Source organism: Denticeps clupeoides, chromosome 14, assembly GCF_900700375.1.
Source record: "Denticeps clupeoides chromosome 14, fDenClu1.1, whole genome shotgun sequence".
Lineage (NCBI taxonomy): Eukaryota > Metazoa > Chordata > Actinopteri > Clupeiformes > Denticipitidae > Denticeps > Denticeps clupeoides.
The window spans coordinates 14,232,211-14,251,752 of record NC_041720.1 but is presented as its reverse complement, the minus strand read 5'-3'; the positions used below and the strand labels follow the sequence as shown (position 1 = coordinate 14,251,752).

At 42.2% G+C, this 19,542-nt stretch overlaps 1 protein-coding gene across 4 annotated transcripts in view; it reads left to right on the top strand.

The window, feature by feature from the left end:
• atad2b (ATPase family AAA domain containing 2B) overlaps positions 1 to 19,542 on the top strand; it is a 59,971-nt gene that overhangs the window by 18,988 nt on the left and 21,441 nt on the right. For all 4 annotated transcript variants that reach the window (XR_003742361.1, XM_028953365.1, XM_028953364.1 and 1 more), the window contains exons 20-24: positions 271 to 406; positions 2,959 to 3,152; positions 3,537 to 3,696; positions 7,120 to 7,242; positions 8,411 to 8,584. Coding sequence is in view for 3 of the 4 variants with exons in the window: in XM_028953365.1 (XP_028809198.1) it covers positions 271 to 406; positions 2,959 to 3,152; positions 3,537 to 3,696; positions 7,120 to 7,242; positions 8,411 to 8,584 (787 nt within the window). In the remaining variant the exon portion in view is untranslated. The remainder of the gene's footprint in view (positions 1 to 270; positions 407 to 2,958; positions 3,153 to 3,536; positions 3,697 to 7,119; positions 7,243 to 8,410; positions 8,585 to 19,542) is intronic.

The window sequence follows — 19,542 nt, the reverse complement described above, 5'->3', positions numbered from 1 at the left end:
AAAACACACCACATTTTTATGTAGACAAAAGTTACACCCTGTCTGAGCCTTGTCTCTGTCATTATAGCAAGCTGTAGTATTAAAAATGAATCAGTATCAATTCATTGGGAAATGTGCCGTTTCATTCGTTAAAATTGACTGACAGCCCTAATTTGTGTCCTTGTATAGCCAAATTATTGAAGTCCTTGAAGCTGCTTGAAACATTTTCAGATCCTTGATTCATTTGGTGACTATATAGGTGAGGTGACAGACTGTCCGTTCTGCCTGCAGGTGAAGTTAATCTTCAGCCGAACATATGGCGAGGTGGTGTGCCTATCCACGCCGGGGGAAGAGGATCGCAGGAAGTTCTTCAGTGACCTCATTTTGGTTCAGGCTGCCCGGTCGCCACCGCAGAGGAGAAACACAGGTACGCAAAGGGCCTTTGGGGTGAAGGGAAAGCGGGCTTTTAAAGTTTCATCAGCTCTCTTGGTTCAGGGGTTTATTAAACACTCATAATCGCCTGATTAATAACTAGCCAAGTGAGAAATAAGCTTCAGAGAAATTCTTGTGATTTCTTGTGAAAGCCTGAAGAAGGGTTACAATCTAAAATGTCTCTCGCTTCCAGGTAAGTTGCCAATGGCTCTCATTTTTCCCTGCAGAGCATTGTGCTTTGGTACTTGACATGTAGACCAGCATGGTGCTCTGTCCCCACTGTTCTTGTCAGGTACATCAGTGTTTTTAACATTCATTTGGCCACATAACTGTGGACTTCTGCATCTTCATCTATTATAAGTACAGTATCCCCCACCCCCCCAAATCTCTGAACCGACGGAAAAGAGATCTCTTCAATTCCTTTTTATCTTAAAATAAATATTAAAGTGAAAGTGGTTGTTTTTGCCGTTGTGAACACGGTGACACAACGAAATGTGTCCTCTGCATTTAACCCGTCACCCTTGGTGAGCAGTGGGCAGCCATGAAAGGTGCAGCGTGTGGGGATGGTACGTTGATCAAGGAGACCTCAGTGGCACCTTGGCTGTTCATGATTTGAACCCGCAACCCTTCAATAAGTCAAGTCAAGTCAGCTTTATTGTCAATTCTGCCACATGTGCAGGACATGCAGAGAATTGAAATTACGTTACTCTCTGACCCATACAAGTAACATTAAATACAAAAACAGTAACAGTAACATTGAATACAAAGTATAAATACAATTAAAAAAAAAAAACACAATATACAATTTTAAAAACACCATATACAAATAAGGGCACATGGTGGAGAGTGCAAAACCATGTAGTGCAACAGAGGTAAGTTTAAAGTGACGAAGTGACAAGTGAGGTAGTTGGCAGACCAGAGCTGCACGAGCCGCTTCCTAACCCGCTGCCCCACGTAGCAAACTTCCTGCCCCACATAGCAAAACATCAGTATAATGTCCAGTTTACATGGGCCATATTAGTCCAAAATGACTACTGCCAGTGGATGATTGTAAATAATAAGTAATATTCATTTTGGGAGTACAATAGCCTCCTGTCTAAACTAGTTAACCAGTTAAATGTTTTTTTTATTTTTTAATGTTGGTACTCATTATGAATATAATGAGAGCCCCTGCCCAGAAACGCCTAGGTCTAAGGCAACTCCTCATTCCAGCCTGTGAACATTTATGTTCTCCCTACTGTTCGGTTATCGTTGTGCCCAATTCTCCAAGGTCCATATCAGTTCCCTGTTATCGTCCTCTCATTCCCAACAATGCAAACAGTCGAAACACTCATACAACATTTATAGTTGCAAGAAGATGATCCCAGTGAGTTGCACCATCTTTGCATGCCTCCCTGCATTCCTCCATTCTCCATGTAGTCCACTGACATGTTCAGGTCCTTTCCATCTCAGTGGGGTGCCAGGAAGGCAGCAAGGGGAGCTTTCAAATGTAAATGTGGGACGTGAGGCGGGTCCCTGTCGATGGCAGGCAGGGGGCCTTTCCTTCAAGCCAGTCGAGGGTCCTGCCAAATAAGAAACAGGAGGCCGACCGACTTCTTATTGCAATGGTTTGGTGAGACCTGAGGACGAAAGACTCCTTTGAAACGAGCCCCATGCCATTAGTAATAATTAAGCTCACAGTTTGGGCGACTGCTACCTCGCTTGTGCTGCCAGAACGCCGGATTCTGCTGCTGAGAGCTGGTTATTGTAGCTGGGTGGCAGATAGTGCTTCGTGTTTTTAGGGAAATTGCCGTTCAGCATGTAGGTCATTGTGTTTTATTCAGCTGCTGATGTTTATATTTTCACACAGTATTCAGTTTGGACCACTGTGTTTTTTGGAGATAGAGGCAAACCTGAGGGTCTATGCATATTTGAATCATTTATTCCTGTTTGGAGCCTTAAAAATAGGGTAACATTACTCTTGAATGTTCTTTTTCTTGTAAATTGAGATCAGTACAAACACCCCAGTCTCATGAAGAACCCGTATATAATGATCAGATGCCTATTCCCCATTCATGAATAAAAGAGCAAGTCTTTATAAATCTCTACCGGGGGGGAAATCTGTACTTTCTGGCTTTAGCTGTCTGTCATATCTCCTCCACTTTGGGACAAGTGATAAGTTCCACAATGCACAGCTTCTCCTCCTACCCCCCACCGCATACACATTATATAATGCTGTGAAGCGGCTACTGTTCTTAAAGTATGACTTTAGGTTAAAGCTATATTGGTAAATATTTTTTACCATTCAACTCAGTACACAGATTATTGTTAAAATGAAAGCCTTATGCATAGATATATTGTGTATGTGCTTGTGTCATGGTTTTTCCTAAACTCATTGTTTTATTTGATGGTGGAAATAAGTAGAAAATGTTTTGCAATCTGGAAACAAAATGTTCATATTGTATAAAATATATATATATATGATGTTGCGGTCACATATTTTTGAATAATTGGGCCTCGACACTTATTATATGAAGTAATCAGAGTTTTATGTGCTGCACCCTACAGGCCGAGAGCTGGAGGTGCTAGATCTGGCGGAAACGCCAGGCCCAAGGCAGCTGTCGGCTGAGGAGAAGCAGAGGCTGGAAGAGCATGAGGAGAACACGCTTCGTGAGCTGCGCCTCTTTCTCAGGGACGTCACCCGGAGGCTGGCCACCGACAAGCGCTTTGTCGTTTTCACCAAGCCTGTGGATATCGAGGAGGTACGTGAACCCCCACCCTGGGCTTACACGAAGAGCTTTTAGGCAGGGTTGAAAACCATTCACTAATAGCACTGCAAGGCTTTTAGGGGTTAAAGTGCTTTAATTGAATTGACCTTTCCTGAAGCCAGAGTTTTGAATCCTGATGGAATGTAGTAATAATGACATTCATGCAACATATTTTCTAGCACTTCCCTATATTTCTTCAAAATACAAATGAATGGAAATTACTCATGAGGGAAAGCGCTTTTTTTGTTTAAAATATGACCCTATGATGATCACCATAGCAGGGCCAATTTTTAATGGTATTCCCTGACATTGATAAGAAATTAATTGATGGCGAATGGAATGTTTGAGGTCTTTAACTTTTGTCTTTCTCTTTGTCAGGTGTCTGATTATCTGGAGGTTATCCGGCAGCCCATGGACCTGTCCACCATCATGACTAAGATTGACACCCAGAAGTATCTCGTTGCCAGAGACTTTCTGGTTGATGTCGACCTTATCTGCAGCAATGCGTTGGAGTACAATCCTGATAAGGACCCAGGAGGTAATCATAGAGCTTGATCCAACATACCCATAGAAAGGGTTCAGTTCTCCAGTTCAACTTAGACATACAGAACAGGCCAAAGGTTTGGACACACCTTCTCATTCAACTTGTTTTCTTTATTTTTAATGACCATTTACGTTGGTAGATTCTCACTGAAGGCATCAAAACTATGAATGAACACATGTGGAGTTATGTACTTAACAAAAAGTGGAGACCTGACCTCCACAGTCACCGAACCTGAACCCAATCGAGATGGTTTGGGGTGAGCTGGACCGCAGAGTGAAGGCAAAGGGGCCAACAAGTGCTAAACACCTCTGGGAACTCCTTCAAGATTGTTGGAAAACCATTTCAGGTGACGACCTCTTGAAGCTCATCGAGAGAATGCCAAGAGTGTGCAGAGCAGTAATCAGAGCAGAAACTAGAATATAAAACAAAAGCCCCTTTTTTTGTTAAGTATATAACTCCACATGTGTTCATTCATAGTTTTGATGCCTTCAGTGAGAATCTACCAATGTAAATGTGCATGAAAATAAAGAAAACACATTGAATGAGAAGGTGTGTCCAAACTTTTGGCCTGTACTGTACATTTGCGCAGATATATTTTCCACTCTTATAGGCATATTTTACTGTTATTATTCCAAAAACAGTTTAAATCGCACCCTGTCAACAAGCCTATAAATAATTCAGTCGTGATAAATTATGGCAGTATATTTTACAGACTATAAAGTTCACAGGGATTTTGGTTGGTTTCTAAGGCTCTTGTGGTAAATGCACATTCCACAGTCTGCATTTGGCATTGCTTTACCCTTTTTGGGGTGAGTAAACAAAAAATAATGTAGTACATTTATACATATGATCTTTCTACATCCATCTACATGGATGTTTCAGAGCTTGGACGTGAACCTTTGATCTTCTGATGTATTCTGAAATAATTGCGAAGATCCAGGAGGATTTGCTTTCAAAAAATGTGCCATGTTTGGCGCCATGGGCAATTGAACAGTCTCCTACCGCACATGGTCTCCACCCAACATGCACACACGCACTTATTAAATTCACTTATTCAATCATTTTAATGCAGCGTGGAAAGCAAATCTGATTGCCAATGCAAGCGATGCTGCTGCATTAATGCACTGATAACCTCACTTCTGCGTGTCCTAAGAATGCCAGCGTTGCCTTAGAGCAGCAAAAAGGGTTTAGCGTCCAGTCTGAGGCGCTCCATCGACTTCACTGGCTCCAGCAGTGGTCAATAGGAACAGGGTGCAGACTGTGGACAGAGACATCACGTCATATTCAGACCAGCTTTGTTATTGATACCCTGAGAATATGTAACAGGCTTAATTGTGCATTTAAACTTTTATTGGACTTAAATTGAACTGCCGTGAAATTAGTGCATTTCCCGCTGCAGTCATGAATGTGTGCTCAGTAGTGTGTTCAATATTGATAATGTTTGTATATGAGCAATGAAACACCAAATATTGGGAAACTGATGGGAAGGAAAAATAATTACAAAAATGGATTTAGCTTTTTTTTTTTTGTCTTCCTGGGACACTGAACAATTGAAGTGCTTTTACCCCCCCCCCCCCCCAATCCTCTCACTCCCCCCAAAAAAGATTGTTATTGTTTGTAGTTGTTGAATGGGAGATTATTTGTGTTCTTTTTCTGCCCTTTAATTTTAATCAATTTTCATTTCTTTCATGATCCCCAAGTCACATAGACACATGCCAAGCAATGCTCTTTAAATTACGAACCCAATGCGTTCATTCTTACCAACATAATCAGGCAAGTTGCTCCCATACACTAAAGCTTCATCAAACCAATTAAGAAACTTAAACAATTTGCATCAGCCCAACTCGGCAATGTGTGCATTTACACAATACTTACCCAGTGGAAAGTAAAGACTATGATGCGTCCCTCTCGGCCATATATTTAGTCACTGTCTAAATGTTCCATTGTGAGTGGCTTTTTTAGCTCCTGATGTTCTGCTGAAGTTTTATCCATGGGAATTAATCTCCATGCCACAAAAGGTTGCAGTCTAAATGCAGCCAGAACCTATGAATAAATCATATCTGTCCATTTGCAGCCAGGGAGCAGGTCATTTGTTTAAATGCAGTGTCCACCAAATGAGTCTCTAAAGGGAATCCGGGAAAAAATGCAATTAGCCGTTTTAATAAGGAAACCAGAAAGACGTTTTCCATTCGTGCGGTCCAGGGGAATATCAAAGCCAGGCCTGTCATAATTCCATTTGTGGTGCATTACTCTCATAATACGAATATACGTTTAAGGACACGCCGGCCTATTGGCACCACACTCCGCTGTGTCCAGACCTGCATTGAAGACCATTTACTGTCTCCAGACGAGTGTGCCCTTCGGCACCAGTGTCTACACTGGAAATGGAAGCTCCCTTGGAAGTTAATTCAAATTACATTAGTACAATATACGTTGTTAAGCACGCCATTTTGAACAAGAAAGCTACTTTGTGTAAAATTTGCACACAGGTCCCAATTTTCTGTCTATTGATGCCCAAGTGCTGTGCAGACACACGGTTTAAAGCTTGAGAGCCAATGTATGGATACAAAAGTGTGAAGCTTCTTGAGAATCGTGTTGAAATATGAGGGTCCATGTGTCTGTTCAAACCATTCAGCCTCATCCAGACATTTTAATACCTAAAAATTCCTGAAGAGTTGCCAGGAGTGTCTGATTGGAAACGTATCCCTCTAGTTAAATGCTTCCCCAGGATGGAAGATGACAAAGGTGTGAATGCATGTCCTGAATTGCTCATGGCTTTTGGTGCAGTGATGTGTAAATAGAAAATTATTTTCTAAGATCCATATAACTTTGTCTTATCTATTAGCATTCGTTTATCTTTTGCCATTTGTTTTGTTTTTCTTGACTGACATATTAATGCTAGAGAAGTTAATGGAGCTGTGATGGATAGGGAAGGACTAATCGGGAGGTTGCTCCTTTGACGTGAAAAAACAAAAATGTCCATAATCCTTGTCATGGCCCTGGTGGTGTTTGAGGTGTTTTTTGGAGGAGGTCAAGCCATCGTTTTCTGTGATTATTGTAGCGAAGAGTGTTTCATGGTTCACATGAACGGAGAAGGTCCCGTTTTTAATCATACAATGTTTTTCTTTCAAGTAAAGCAAGCTATACAGTATATTCCCTTGCTATTTACATTGTACTATATTGTTTTATAATGTGAAATATTCGAAAAATTACCAAGTGGAAAAGTGTCTCTTTGATTGCTGTGTAATTGGTAAGCGACAAGAGTACCACAGAGGGAAGACAAGTGTTACAATGCGGGTTAATCCCACTAAATGTCCTTGTACTTACACTGGTAAGGCAACAAAAGGTGTAAATTGAAGGTGTGTACCGATTGAATGAAGCTGACAGGCCTGTGTCCCTATTATCCCCCCTTTGCAGATAAGATCATTCGACACAGGGCCTGCAGTCTGAAGGACACGGCCCATGCAATGATTGCTTCAGAGCTGGACCCTGAGTTTGAGCGCATGTGTGAGGAAATCAAGGAGTCTCGACATAAGAGAGGTAATACACACATACACACACAGTTCAGGGTTGGTGCAAGGATGTAAAAATGGTATGGCTTGGAATTTGGCCGTGCTGGCGAAGAAATATCAAAAGGAGAAAAGTAAGCAAAGCTATTTACAGGATAACCATCTATATGCAGCCACTCCAAACATCTTAAACTGAAACTATTAAAAAAAACCTCATGCACCTTAGCAGTCTCCAAAAGCTTTTCCCAAACCCAAAACATTTAGTGGGTTCCAGAACACCCTTCGTAACTGGACCACTCCACAGAGGCACAGGGGGCCTTGTTTACATGTTATTTGTTGTTCTATTCTATGTACCATAAGATGAAAGTGAAGTGATTGGGGACGGTGCTTTGCTCAGTGGCACCTCAGTTGCACCTTGGCGGATCGGAATGCGAACTGCCAACCTTCTGATTACGGGGCCGCTTCCTTAACCGCTAGGCCACCACTGACCCCTAAACAACTACATACGAAGACACCGATTGCTAAATCGTCAAAACGGCTAATTGACATCACCAAGACGCAACCATGCCGCTTGTCTGACATCCATTACACGATAGAAAGTCTGCCTACAGGATTTACAGAAATAAACATGTAGAAGCAAGAAAGGGCTGCTCGCTAGTTATCTCTATCTGTGGAGGGACTAGCTGCCCACTTCTTTATTATCACTTGTCCCCAGCTCTTCTATTGATCTCCAGGGGGTCGAATTTTTCACCGGGAAGAGCCTCAGCTAAATGAACATTTTCATAAAAGCATCAGATAAAATGTACATCAAAAGGCGTAATGTTCTTTAATTCCTCGGCTTTCTGTACAGAAGTTCAGAAGTTCTTTTTCATACTCCAGTATGGCTTCGGTGGCTTTGCCAGCTTTTCCCCCTCCAACTTCAAGTTGTCTTTGTTTCGTGCGGTTCAGAGCAGCATCAGAAGTGAACTGCAGTGGAGATCCTTTGGGAACGCTGTTGGTATACAATTCTGGAGGTTGGCAGTGCAGTGTATGAATGCAGCGTCTCTGCTGAACTTGCTTTATCTATAGGCAGCACACAAGTTGTGAAGTCACATCAGTTTGCTTTAGGGCACGCTCTTGTGTCAGATTGACATGCGCATCTGTCAGTTTGTCCTGTCTTAGTGGTCTTGGTAACCAAGGCTCTTATCTGGCACTTGCAGACCTCCAGATGCCGTCGCTGCCACCGCCGCTGCCGCCGCAACAACAGCAACAGCAGCAGCAGCAGCAGCAGCAGCAGCCCTCCACTACTGGCACTGTGGCAACAAGGAAGCCCGGGGGAGATGAGGCTGCTGGGAGCCTTGCTCAGGCCGATGGAGCAGAGAAACAGTGCAGCAGTAAGTACAACTTCAGGACACAAATCCCCCTGTACTGACACCCTGACCACAACAAATTCACCTACAGCACTTCCCCCACACGCGCACAACTATCACAATATCTGTCGTAATTACTGACAGTACGCAAGTGGTTGTGGTGTCAGTTGATTAAAAAAAAAAAATGCAATCACAATTTTAAAATGGTAGAATTTGTGTGAATGCTGTTTTGAAGTGAAAGTGATTGTCACATGTGACACACCACGGTAAAGCACCCAGTGCACACAGTGACACGTGGTCTCTGCATTTGTTCCATCCCCTGAGGGAGCAGTGGGCAGCCAGGACAGGCACCCGGGGGGCAGTGCTTTGCTTAGTGGGGCACTAAGGGGGACAGTAGTGGCCTAGCGGGTAAGGAAGCGGACCAGTAATCAGATGAATGCTGGTCCAAGTCCCAAACCGCCACGGAGCAATGTATCGTCCCAACACACTGCTCCCCAGGCATGTTTCATGGCTGCCCACTGCTCACTAAGGTGATGGGTTACTTTTCGTTGTGTGCACTGTGTGCTGTGCATCATAATGACAATCGCAGCATAAAATGGGTGCGTTGGGTGATTGCAGAACATGAATTGATCATTTTGCGTAGTTACATGCACTACAGTAATAAGTGAAAGTGAAGCGATTGATACCCAGCACAGTACACTGTGCACACAATGAAATGCATCCTCTGCAGTCACCCTTGGTGAGCAGTGGGCAGCCATGACAGGCACCCAGGGAGTAGTGTGTGAGGGGATGGTGCTTTGCTCTGTGGTACCTTGGTGGGTTGGGTTTCGAACTGGCAACCATCTGATTCATCTTCCGCTATCCGGGATTAGAAATGAGAATTGGCGAGGTCAATCTGGCTCGGACCCTACTGCCACGGCACATGTTGGCCAATCACCAGCGGCCTGATGAACTAGAGATGAGGAATATAGTTTTTGGATGGAGTCCCAGCTGTGTGGCTCTTGACTGGCTCTTTAAATCTCCCTCTTCCTGTTTCCTGCTCCTGTCCTGGTTTAACTTCTGTACAGTACATTTAGGTCATGTGCTATTGCAATAATCTCCTGAGGCGCTTATTGTTTTTTTTTTTTTTTTGTCTCTTCAGTCTGTTTTAATGTTACAGTACCCGACTTCCCCTTTCCACTGCCCCTGTCTCTCTGCTGTAGCGATTAGTGCCCTCTACAAGGTATTACCCCTGATCTGGGTTCCAGAACTTTATTGGTCTGTAAGCGCAGCCTTGCAACAAGGAGTCCTCTTTTCAAGTATCATCACTGTATTTTATAATAAGGGCAATTGTTTCCCGTACATACGGTATTTGCCTTAAGTCTCCTAAATTACAGGATTTTTAACTACTCAGAATGTGATGGCCATACCTTTCTACCTTAATTGCAGCTTGAACTCCTCTGCATTTCATCCATGCAGTTACGCCTCCCGCCACAAGATGGCGTCTGCCTCTACACAGTTTCTACTATTGAATGTTTTGCTGTGTTGGCAAACTTGCAGCATGTTCTTTGTCCCCCATCTTTTGGGGGCGAGGGGTGAACTGTTTGATGTGGTAAGCGATGCTGGACGTCTCCAGTGATGCCCCACTCCCTTCTCATCGAGAAAGACGTGCGCTGATGAAACAAGGCTGGCTGATTTAGGTGGTCCTAGTGTTCATCATCTTGTGGCTTTGATATTTTTGGAAAGAATTCCATGCTTGCATATCATCATGCATATCATGCATGTTAATTTGGGGCTGGTAAGGTGTTTTTTTTTAACATTCCAACAAAGACCTTGTAGGGCAATTCATATGTTCCACTGTTCTAATCCTTTTTCTGCTTCATGAAAGGAAGGGATTGGATGTGTTTGTACAGTTGCTCACACACGTATGATTCATATCTTTAGGCTTCGTTGCCATTCTTTCTTCACCCTTTTTTATGACCAAAGCTCCCCTGTTTGTTCTCTTGTGTCCTAATAGTGAGTCGATTCTCTGTTAGTTGTCTATATGTAGATGTATGATAGGGGCTCCTATGATGTGTGCCTTTCTTGCCACTTAGCACAGTTTGCTAGAGACATGGAAAATAATTGGACTTTTCTGAATCGATGTAGAAAAATAATTTAAGCTACTTTAGAAAAAGTAACCAAAATTCAACATAACATTTAACAGAACTTCTCTGTCTTCATCGTAATCTAATCCATTTAAAGCATGCAAGGTGCCATGATTAATTTGTGGAATGAAAAATACATATTGACCATCTGCTTTGCATGAACTCTGTTAAAGTTACGGCTGATTTAGCTCCAGCTGTTATTTTCTCTTACCTGTGAAATGTTGTGGCTCTGAAAGCCAGAGTCTTAAATCTCCACTTGTGTTACGATGGAAAACACGTGGAAGGCGAGACACTGCTGTGGTGCCAGTGAATCTTCGCTTGACCACTTGTCTCCAAGGCTGCTGTGACGCAGATGTGGCAGCATCTGACAAAAACATCAACCGCCGACCACCACTTTTATTTATTTATGTATTAAAGGGACTGAGTCTGTTAAAATCAAGACAAAATAAAATGAATTAAACGTACCAATGTACCAGCTTTAGTGAAAAGAGGAATTCAATTTTGGTCAACTTCGGTCAAAGGCTCAGCATTTTTGTGAGCACAGCTGTCAACTGCACCGCTTAGGCACTGACCATAAGACGAAGGCAGATTCAGCCCCAGATGTGCTTTCCATGCCGTGCCTTTTTGGCTATAGTAATGTCTGCCTCTGTGGCTGTTCTCAAACATCTGTTTGCACATCTGTGGTTCACGAGCTGCACAGGCAAGAGGGCGGCCAGTAAATTCTAGCGGTCCAGCACCGGTTCACTAGCACCACTTGTTTTTTTGCACCCTGCATGTGTAGTCCTGTAGAATAGTACCTTACGGTTTGATGTCACAGTTTTGGTAACATTTTGCTGTGGTGACCATGATTAAAAAATTAACATGGCAAAATAATAACTTAACACATACAAAAAATTATTCTTCATAATATAATGATGGAAATTTTTATCATAAAACTCACTGCTGATTAATTTTATCTTCTTATATGATGATAACACCCTGTTTTGGAGTGTGATAGACCCACTGGTGCTTCATATATGTGATCATCACAACTTCACAGCAGTGACATATTGTGGCCGGTAACCGTTAAATGGCAAGATCCTGATCATCTGCTCTCGCTGCAGAATTACTTAATGTGAAACTTACATTAAACTGAATCTGAAGAGTTGACAAAGTCAAATCTGCATTTAAAATGTCATTTGAACTGCAGCGTAACCAATTTCGGGTAAGAACTGTTATAATATTTCACTACGGCGTTGTGGTTGTTTACTACGACTGCACATCAGCGTTATCGCGTTGGTTTTGTCATGCAGAAGGGCACAATGATGTAATCTCCTCCTAGCCCCCCCAATCAGCCAGACTGCTCCACCCTGAACAGAGCTGGGGGTCAGATTAAACAAATGCTGATGGATGAAATGCTCGGAGGTGAGCGGGTCCGCCCTGCCCGCAGCGGTAAAAACCGGGCACCCCTGAAGCCTCCCTCAACAGCCATCCCACTCGATGGTTTTTTTTTTTTGGTCTAATTGATTGAAGCAGCCGGCGGCCTTTGTTGTGCTGAAACTCTGATTACGGTGCATTAATTTGTTTAGAGACACCTCTTTTATTAGTCAAACCTGCTATATTGGCTCTGCGCTTTTTCACTTGCATTATGAAAGGACATGTTTATTGTTCTGGGACCTCGCATGGGTTGAGGTATCTCCGGCCCGCTCCAAATTGCGTTCCGCGTCTGTCTCCATGCTGCACTCGCGGTTTTTAATAAGACTGCCTTAATGAAGTCAATTAAGGAGATGCTACATCGCCAAATAAGGAGCTCTCCTGAAATACTTGCCCTCAAGCAGTAAAATCATTTTATGGCTCAGCGGCTAAGAACCTGCATCAAACACTGTCACTTGACTGTCTTTTTTAAATATATATATATACATTCTTGTATACATTATTTTTAGTACAACCCTTTTTTAATGGAATTTTTCCATTAATAGCAGTAATTCTTTTGACGTTGATCTTAAATGTCTTTATTTTTTCGAGCAGACAGTGTATTGACTGCTAACATTCAAACACATTCAAAATGCACTATATTTATAGTAGCCTACTGTACATTCACACTACACAAGTCCTTTTTTTATCTTAAGGGAGGACAGTAGTTGAGAAACTTGTTTTAATTAGATTAAATTATCCACCAGTGACACTGAGGATAAGCTATAACTACATTAGCAGCTTCCTCCCAAGTCCCGTTTATATGTATGTATGTGTGTGTGTGAGCTTGTTAGGAAAGTCTTTTTTCTTTTTAGCTTGACTGGGTTAAGCACTCATTAAGTTGGCTAGTCATATTTGTGTCAAGTGTTTGAAAAGCACTTTTTTTTTTTCTTAGTGACAAAGTTTTGTTCATCTGGATTTGTTCATCTGCCCACCTTTAACGTCATTATGCACGACTGTCCGCATCTTGTTAACAGTGACCAGCATATGAACAATTTTGGTGAAAGCTCTTTAATGAGCTTTGTCTGTTGCTGCCTTTGTAGTTATTATGCCTCTCTGTGATGGGGTCTGACAGAACACTCCTTTAGTCATGCAGGGATCAGATCCTGTTCCATTATGGTACCTTTTACATCTCTTATTTCAACGAAGCTTCAAGCCCTCAGTCAGAGCCAGTGTTTAACGTTGAAACCTCGAACCATTCCTCAGCAATGTTTCCACATGATCTCAAACTAAATGTCCTTCATCAGACAAGGTCTTTCTATTACATTTACATTTACAGCATTTATCAGACGCCCTTATCCAGAGCGACTTACAATCAGTATTACAGGGACAGTCTCCCTGGAGCAATTTTAGGGTTAAGTGTCTTGCTCAGGGACACAATGGTAGTAAGTGGGATTCGAACCCGGGTCTTCTGGTTCATAGGCGAGTGTGTTACCCACTAGGCTACTACCACCCTTACTAATTACTATTTCTAATTGTTTCCATGTTGAATGCACTTTGACCTAACAGCCCACATCAACTGGATTTAGTTCTGGGTGACACAGTCAATGACTTCAATACCTTCATCATGCAGGAAGTGTCTACACCATCTAAAGTAAGTATCTAACTTGAGTAAGTACCTAAGGTTTGATAGGGACTCCATCCTCTTGGCAGTCAGGTCTCAGTTGGTTAGAGTGCGGATGTGTTTTGGTGAATGGCAATCATGCAGCCTGGTGCTGGGCTAGAGTCTCGCTAGAGGACATCAGACCTTTTTTCCTGCTCCATGCATTGTTTCTGAAAGGTTGATCTCAAACATGCATGTCAGTGGCCAGCAAGAGGTCAGATGCCATATCCTGGTATCTCTTTGTAAAGAGATCAGGAACTTAAGACCTTGGTAATGCTAACAAAAAGTGAAGTGATTGTCATTGTGAAACACTGCAGCACAGCACACGGTGACACAACGAAATGTGTCCTCTGCTTTTAACCATCACCCTTAGTGAACAGAGGGCAGCCAAGCGCCTGGGGAGCGGTGTGTCCCCTATTATGTAATGCTTTTTACAGTATATAGGTCTTAGTTGTCCCCTAATACTGTATCTGAAGTCTCCTTTCAAAATTCAGCTGGTAAGGGTTTATCCAAGCCATGACAGTCGGTGGAGATAACGTTTTAGGGGTGGGTAATTCTTTGGGCAGAAAAAGCATGAGAAACTGGAGGTAACCTTTCACCTTATGACATCATAAGGGGACAAATTCCAGATCCGACCGTCTGAACCTTCGCTCTCTGAACAAAAAAGCATAGTGGCCAAAGCAGGCTTTATACAAATAACCATTTCTAGCCACTGCAGGACCGTATACAGGCTATGGGAACTCGTATTAATGTTAAATAATCTCACAAAGTGAGATACGGGACCTTTTAAGATTCAGTCAGGAAACAGGGACAGATCAGCAGTCCCTTTTCTGCATTTTCTTCAGTGCAACTTTTATTTGAACCAAATGCCTCCTAACTGGACAGATTGATATTAACTTAGTTTTTAGCTTCTTGTATCCAGCCCCTGACAGACTCCGTTGTAACAAGATGATAATTTTTCCTTGTTTGGACACTGTAGCTGTGTGTGAACGCATGATGTCCAGACCCCCACCTAGCTTTCGACATTCGTCCTTCTGCTGTCAACAATTTACATTACATTTACATTTATTGTTTAAAGACACAGTCCCAGGTGTTTGGTTCATGCGGAAGAGCGTGACTAGCAGAATCTCATATTGTGCATTACTCTGCGTGCAGCGGGCGCGTCCCAACAAACCACATTTCACCCTCGGTGCGGCTGTGGACTGACCTCAGCCAGGGGTGAAAAGGTGCCTTTTCTGCCTTCGCCTGCCCGACTGATGGACAGTAGACCCGATTTGGACATAATTGCTTCTGACTGGGGCTTAGCATTGGGCTACATGCTCTTTGTGAACTGTGCCAAAATTTCAAATGAGGTTGCGGGGAAGGTGAGCTGAACCTTTCAGGCGCTTATTTGCTTCATAACCCTCCCCCCTACCTTGCTAATTCTCCCTTCCCCTGCCTTCATCTTATCACTCACCATCACCCGGACACACACACACTCACGTGCACGGGCCTCAGGTGCTAGGAGAAGGGATTTATCCAAGATGCTGAATGCTAATCACAGGACTGGGCACACATCTTTCTTTTTCTATTCATCTCCCTGCTTCTTGCCTACCTCCTTTCATTTAGTATTGAGATCATAATTAATCACAATCCCACCTCCCAACCCTCCCTCCTAGCAATAGCACTTATTTTTATTTTTTTCGGATAGCACGAACAAACTGTACTGTTTTCTCAGAAACCATTTTGGGACTAGCATAATTAAAAAGCTGGTTTCCTAAATAACATTAGTTATTGTCATCATCTCATGTTAAAATATAGTAAAAGGAAATCAAAGCATTTCCGACCAGTCTGGGTGCAAAAATAATACCAATAGCAAGTCTAAACCCTGTCATACCATAAGCAGACATAGGCCTTTAAAGTGTACATTAGGTTGTCAGACCTTTTAACTTTGATTAGTTGTTTTATGCAATTGATATGTCCTCATTTTGATGGGGTAATAATTGTTTGCTGCATAAAAAAATATATAAAAAGGGTCAAAACACCAGTCCAGAACCAGTTCTAGTTGAATACTGTTTGTTAACCCATGTCAGTCACTTTAAAAGCTTCATTGATGATCAGAAAGCAATCTTTTTGAGTTCTTTCTAAATGACCCTAAACTTTTTTTTACATGTCATCTTCCTTTGTCTGCGCTCATTAGAGGTCATTAGAGTGAACCTTTGTTCTGTAACTAGCCAGTTATTGATTAGAGATAAGGTCTCAGAACATTGGAATCACAACATACAGATTTTAGTATGTGTCTGGAAGAATGGTGGGACTACAACAACTTCCCTCTCAACACCAAGAAAACCAAAGAAGTGGTCATAGACATCCGTAAGATGATCCCAGCACTTCCTTACCGGCCTGAGATGGAAAAGGCTGCAGACCAACCTGCTGGTGTCATTCTATTGAGCCAAAATTGAGTGTGCTAGTGAATGCCATCACCATGTGGCATGCTGGTTGTACAATAGCCAATAAGACCACCACCTCAATCCTAACCACCACCTATTCAACACACTGCTCTGTGTGACTTATCAGGTGCAAAACCTACAGGCTAAAGAAGAGCTTCTACCCGTGGCCAGTCAGATCTCTTAATGCACCAGATCATTGACATCACTCCTCTAACTTTCCTCATAACTGGTTTATGGGTGGGTGGGTGTGTGTACCTACAGATTCACTTATGCTGACTAAAGCCCCTCCCCCTTATCTATTATATTTATGATGCCCTTGTACACCCCACCACCCATTGTTTCTTTTACCTATACGCTGTGTATTAGTGTTTTGTTTTTTTATATATATATGTTGTTTCTATATTGTTTCTATATGTTGTACTGAAAATTGACACTTTTCATGCTCCCTTGTGGCCTTGCTAGTTAATTTCATTACCATGACAATAAAAAGTCTTGAAGTCATCCAGACCCAATATTGATTATAAAATCATTTTAAGCCAGGAATTAGATTTATTGTGTTTTGTTCAGAACGTAATGATCTAACAGTTTTATATACCTTGTTCCCTTCTCTAACTGGTAAACTATTATTATACATCTTAGTATCTTAGTATTCTCCATAAAGACATCTATTCTGTAAAGCATGTAACCTATTTAATAGCCTAAATGCTTTTTTGTACATTTAAAAAGAGACAAATGTAAAACTATTAGCCGTACAAAGCTGCAGTAAAAGCAATTAATTTCTAAGAATGTAAAAATTGTTTTATTATATTGGGTGAAGCAAACCATCTGTTTTTACTCATTACTTCTTTCCATTATTTATTGACCTTTTTCTTGTCACTGGCAGTAGGAATAACACACTCAGATGGTCTCTTTTGCATACACATTGGACATGATAAACTGTGTACATATTCACACATTAACATCATACATGCGTGGACCTCGTGCTTCAGTGTTGGCCATTCTGTGTGGGTAGATTTGATCGTTTGGCAGTTATTGGAGAAATTCATTCATTCTGGGCAGGTTAGTGCTCGCCCCCTGGCAGGAGACGCCAACAGCTTTTGACTGATCTACTTAATTTCCAGAGGCATCCGCAGAATCATTTATCGATCTGGACGGCTCATTAAGTGTCACTGCTACGTGATGACTTGCAGAGTGACAAACTGTGTCCTCATCCATTGGACGGGGTTACCCCCAGGAATTGATCTGACAGTGGCGTCATCTCTTTCTTACTGTCATGTCCCTCCCAACCCTTTCCCTTTCTTTCTTATGCCTTTAAATGTTGCAGGTTTTTGAATTCCTGCTATAATTTAATGCCAGAGACTTCCTTTAATCCTCCATCATAACTTGAAGTTAGAATCATCTGTTGGTGGCTTGGCACTGAGGCCATTTGGATACACACCCTTGCTTTGTCGAGTGAAATATGACGCACACGCAGCAGCTTCCTGTGTAAAGTTCAGCCTTTGCGAACCTTGCAGGCAGCCAAGCAGAGATTATTTACATGAGGAACTGTATGGCCGTGTAAGGCTTGCCTGCTGCATCCTCCAGAGCTCCCCTCTATTTCAAAAGCACAGTGAGCGAACAGGTTTAAAGTGACTCTCTTCAAAATGGCCTCTGTGTGACCTTTGACCTCCTTCCCTTCCCTTCGTCCCTGATATGAGACCCAGCCGAGGACCCTGCTCCAATCGATATTCCATTAATGCAACAAGATGGAAGGTGTAGCCCCGTCAGTTGTAATGACTGGCTGTGTGCGTCTGTGGGGTATTGAATGGTGATTGTGGTTCACTCAGCACAACTGAGATGCAGAATGGGGTTCTAGTTTTCTTGTTTTGTTCATGCATATGTATACAGCAGCAGTAATTTAAAGGGCTTTGCTCCCTGTGTGTGTGTGTGTGTGTGTGTGTGTGTGTGTGTGTGTGTGTGTGTGTGTGTGTGTGTGTGTGTGTGTGTGTGTGTGTGTGTGTGTGTGTGTGTGTGTGTGTGAAATCTGTGTTGCAGAGAATATTTGACTAATTAAAAGTGCATTTGTTCCTTATTAGCTTTTTGTAATTTGGAGCCATAATATATAAACTGTGTGTGCTAATATATAAGAAAAGCAGTCTACAAAGTTTAACTATAATATACATTATGGAATATCTACACAATATATACCAGCACAATGCACATTGTGCATTAACAGCACTTTTATTTATTTTATTTTAATCTCCATTGTACCAGGAAACAAACAAAAATGGCCTGCTTGCTCTTCATACTGAACCTGATTTAAATAAAAGTTATTGTACAGGTCTTCCATGCCTTTAATGTAGTAATAATAATTTGTTGAAAATGCGTATTAACTTTTTCATTGTGGTGTATGTGGAAAGCCACTCTTGTATTTGTGTAAAAGTACAAACTGAGAACCAGACCTTCCTTTTTACACTCTTTGTGTTCTCAGTTACATTGCTTACAATTCGTCTCACACTGATGCTCATAGCCAAGCCCTAAACATTTAACATTCCCAGTGCAGGCAATGGTGTATCTCAAAGGAATCAAACATAGGAGTTGGTAGCATGCAGGAGGAGTGCCATCACCACGGATGCAACCAGCGGGGCGCTTTAGGCCTCAAACTGGAGCTCAGGGTGATGGAGATTTCGGTGGAGGCTTCTGATATTGTCATTACTGTGAGCCCATGATTGAATGTACAAATGGCTAAAACTAAACTGGGGTGCTGATGCCTGTTCTGCTATTTATGATTCCAAGAGGAGAGCAACTTGGAGGGCTGTGATTGGATGTCCATAAGGTTGGTTTCATTTTTAGGAGGTTGAAACCTTCTTTCACATCCAATTTCACGACTAGTATGTCATACTGTTCCATCCAGTAGTTTGTGCAAAGATGTTAATTGGCCGATATAGGATCAGACTTTCCTCACAGGGTAGACTCGTTCAAGGACGATGATTTTAAATAAAACCTCTTGACCACAACTAAATTATCCTGTCAGTCAAGAGCTGGAACTCAAAACTGTTTAATTTTGCATTAGATCCGGCAGTGGGGAATCCTGCCCTCTTCTCCCCCTTCATCCGAGGCTCTGCTTAAATTTGAATTTCGTGTCTCTGGCCCAGCCATTCCTGTATTCATGTTGATGGGCTGTCAGGGGGATCTGGTTTTCAGTGTTATACACAGATTTGAAGTTGTGTTATTTCTTGAGTCTATGGCGGCACCCTCCATTAGAGAAACAACACACAGGGCTTTCTCCGTTCTGTTCTCAGGACCCTCCGGGTCTTCACAGTGTCATTCGAAACCAAAGGAGTTTGTTTGTGTCTGTCTGTGTGTGTGTGTGTGTGTGTGTGTGTGTGTAGT